The sequence below is a fragment of the Alligator sinensis genome, unplaced genomic scaffold (genome assembly GCF_000455745.1).
Source record: "Alligator sinensis unplaced genomic scaffold, ASM45574v1 scaffold489_1, whole genome shotgun sequence".
Lineage (NCBI taxonomy): Eukaryota > Metazoa > Chordata > Crocodylia > Alligatoridae > Alligator > Alligator sinensis.
The window spans coordinates 2,773,092-2,776,870 of NW_005841901.1; the positions used below are offsets into that span (position 1 = coordinate 2,773,092).

General features: G+C 40.7%; 1 protein-coding gene across 4 annotated transcripts in view; it reads right to left on the reverse strand.

Annotated features, from left to right (window-relative positions):
* STRN (striatin) overlaps positions 1-677 on the reverse strand; it is an 80,914-nt gene extending 80,237 nt beyond the window's left edge. For all 4 annotated transcript variants that reach the window (XM_025197616.1, XM_025197615.1, XM_025197614.1 and 1 more), the window contains exon 1: positions 537-677. In XM_025197616.1, coding sequence (XP_025053401.1) covers positions 537-565 — 29 coding nt within the window. In that variant the 5' untranslated portion in view covers positions 566-677. The remainder of the gene's footprint in view (positions 1-536) is intronic.
* Between the last annotated feature and the right edge of the window lie 3,102 nt (positions 678-3,779).

The following is a 3,779-nucleotide window of genomic DNA, read 5'->3' on the forward strand; positions in this document are numbered from 1 at the left end:
TGACCCCAGCATTCATTCCTGCCTGTGGCAGGAGGTCAGGCTAGATGATCTGATCAGGTCCCTCCTGACCCTAGCTACTATGAAACCATGAAACTATGAATTAGCCTGTGGAACTTACTGCCACAAGAGCTTTGCAAGACTAGAAAAAAAAAAAAAGTTTATAATATTCTTCAGTAACTAAAAGTTTTCATAATTTAAAAACATGGAGCTGTGGAAGAAAGAAAAAACTGTTGATGCTGAGGCACAGAAGTAGCCTTATTTTTGAGGGTAAGGAGGAAGCTTGCCTTTGGGAAAATGTGCTCATGAATACCTAATGGAGGATTGTAATGCACCTTTTTGGAAGCATATGTTGGTGTCAGGATATTGTACAAACTGGATTAATGTCCTGATCTGGTACAACAGTTCCCATGCTCTTAATTACCTATGTGAAAGTTAGACCTACAAAGAACTCTTTTCCTTCAATAAGCCACAGTGGTAACAGTATTTGTCTCTTAAAAATGTGTAAGATATTAAAAAGAGTCATTAAAGTGAATTACCTTTCCTGCTTAAGAGCATATTCCAGCATTTTGATTCGTCGCACTAAATCCTTCTTTAGATTTTCTTGTCCTTTCCTTTCTCCCTGCAGGAAGGCAATCTGAGCCTGAAAAAGACAACAGTCTACTTAAACTCAAAACACAGCAAATTGTTCATTAAATGTATTGTTTTTATTAAGATGTGGATGAGATCTTAAGGTCTGTGTTATGGCACTGTATTGTGGAAACAATTTCAAAATTGAATCCTGCTTATGTTTTTTGAAAGCAGCCTGGCTACTACAAACAAAGCAGAAGTTATACCAAGTATATGCTTAAACAGACTAACTCTTTAAACCACAGACTCATTACAGATTCCAAAATAATACATTAGAGTTAAATATATAGTAACTTGGAATAGTGTCTGACGAGACTCATTTGGTCTCATGAGTAAACAAACATTCAAGTAATGACAAGGAACAGATAATTTAGCATTCAAAAGTGCTTTAGGAAAGAAAAACTGTTTGGTAATAACATGCAGGGGAGAAAGGCAAAACCTGTAGAATGATAACAGAAGTATCTACAGAACATCTAATCTGTTTGTGTCAAAGTTCAAAGTTTTTGAACGTGTCAAAGTTAAAAAAGAATACTTTAAATTTCAGCATATTAAACTTAAAGGGAATTAAAAAGCCAGCCAGGGAGTGCGGAGCCTTCACTAAAATACTTCAGTAAGATACTATAGTAACATACTGTATTAAGTGTCATGGTGATTGTACTAATACAAAAAAAGTTGTCTGGGTGTTTTTAAAGACAGAAATGGCAACTAGATGCTTAACTCTCACTGGCTTTACATATAAAAGTGGTAATATAATACTCATGCCTAACCATGAAAAAGACCTCCACAAACATGCTCTAGCACAAGGCAGGTTCTTGTTCTCTCTCTGGACCAACTTGTGGAACAGAGATGCTTGTAGCCAAGCATACCTACAGGCATCTGCTCTTAAATGGCTGCCACCAGTCTTGCTACCAGCATCAGCTGTCCACACATACAGTCAGACAACACGCATATCCTCGTGAATCAATTCCAAAGCTTCTGACATGTTTACTGAGGAAAATTAAGCAGAACGGAGGGCTGCTAGTCTGCAATAGAGGGTTGTAGCTGTAGACAGGCAAACCCTTCACCCAAATTAATCCCTGCATTGTATCTTAGTCTTATGGAACACAGTACCAAAGGTAACTGGTATTTTCTGTGGCCATTTTGGTCTCAATCCCTCTGAAACCAAGTTGTAGAAAGCAGCATCCTCAGGGAATAGACACTGTCTCAGCCTGACAGTATTGAAGGGAGTCACTTACAGAGCGACACTGTCCACTAAACTAATGCAGTAAGCTAGGCTAGTCCAAAAGAAGGTTCGATGGCTTACTGAAATGGGTTTACTGAGCAACCCCCTCTAGCAATGCCCTGGAAGATACCAGGAGGGGTAAGTAAGCTGTCAGTCTGTAGTTTCTTCTCTTATGAAGTCACAGTCTACTTGGGAAAATATGAAGATTTAATTTTTTTTAAATCGGCTAAAATGCGATATCTTTCATATGTCAGGTATGCAGGTTGTAGCCATATTGGTCTAGAGGAAAAGGCAATCAGGACTCACGGTAGAGATTGTCACAACCCAGTGATTTTTGGAGCCTCGGCACAATGGGATTTTCTTGCCACATGAGAGCCTCTTGCACAGCGAGGGTTTTGCTCAACAAAAAACCCTCGGTGCAAGAGAGTTCCCGCCAATTTGCAGCCTTCTTTGCAGGGTGCTTTTCTTCTTTGCAGCACAGAAATGCACGGTGCAAAGAGTTCTCGCTATTCGAATGCAAATTTGTGTCCCGCTATTGACCAGTGCTAAATTATTCACACGTGGCGGCTAGTAATTGGCTCGCTGGCCGTTTAAAATTCCACGCGACTTCCGCCCCAGTCGAAGAACTCTGAGCACGCTGCAGAGTGCCTCTAAAGAGATCTGACTTGCGGCTAGCTGATCGATAGACTGATCAACTATCGACCTTTCTTCCCGTCGCCGCGCGCAATCCCAGACGTCCCCTTTTCCTGCCGGCTTGAATTGCGGACGGATTGACTGGCTTGGGCCCCGCCAGCTGGAACAACTCGTGTGGTTGTTCAGACGACCGGACCACCTGCGTCGTGATTGCAAGCGGCGTGAGTAAAGTTTTTTGCAACCGATAAGTTGTGTCTGCCTCTCCATTCACCAGCCCGCCCTAACGTACGAGCAATTTCTAACTTAACTCGAGTTGGCTCTGGCCGTCCGAGACAGAGATAATATCTTATTAGACCAACAAGATTTTTGTAAAAAAAAAAAAAAAAATTCCCAATAATATTCCCAATATTTTCCCAATCTGGAAGCAACTGTGGCAACCTGAAACTTGAGATCCTGCTCCTGCCTTTATTTCAAGGTAATCTGTATCACCACAGATCCTCACAGGAGATGAGAGGCTCCATACCAGCTATGAACTGACTGCCTAGAGGAGTTTTCCATCTATTGACTCCTTTGTGAAATTCTATGAAATATGAACTTTCATTTCTACCCAGGAGAACTTTTACAGACTTTTCTCCAAAGCTTAACGAAGGGTGTTTGTGCCCAAAAGCTTGCAATTAAAGAATTTTTGCAAAAATCTGAAATCTTTAAGTGCATCATCTCTAGCAAAAGAGCTGGCCACTGTCTAGATGAAGACCTATGCAAGCATTTAAAATGTAGTCAGTCAAGGAGTTAGACAATTAAAGCTGCTGGATTTTGAAAGACCCCACCATGCCTGGAATGTTTAACAGTCTAATTCCATTCCACTACCAAAACACTGATTCACAGTTCAAACTAAATCGTTACAAGACCCACTTGCATAATTCTTGACACCTTTATATAAACTCTCCCCTTCCATCCCCTCATTAATCCGACTCCATTCCTGTATACAAAAAAACTAACAGCCAAAATAAACACTAAAATCCTGTAACTCTCCGGTACCCGTGACATATATTTCCGGATTCTAAACTGTATTAAGACTGCATTGAAATAATATACTCAATTGCTCTTCCATGTAAACAATTTCTGTAGTCATGTGACCATAAGGAAGTTACGTGACCATAAACTTGGGGGAGGCAGGGTGGGAGCAGCAGTCTGCACAATTACAAATTGAAGGGCAAGTGATCCATGAGACAATATCTGAATTATATGGTATGCAATACAAAAAACTGAATGCCTCAGCTCGGGTTTTAATGCACAC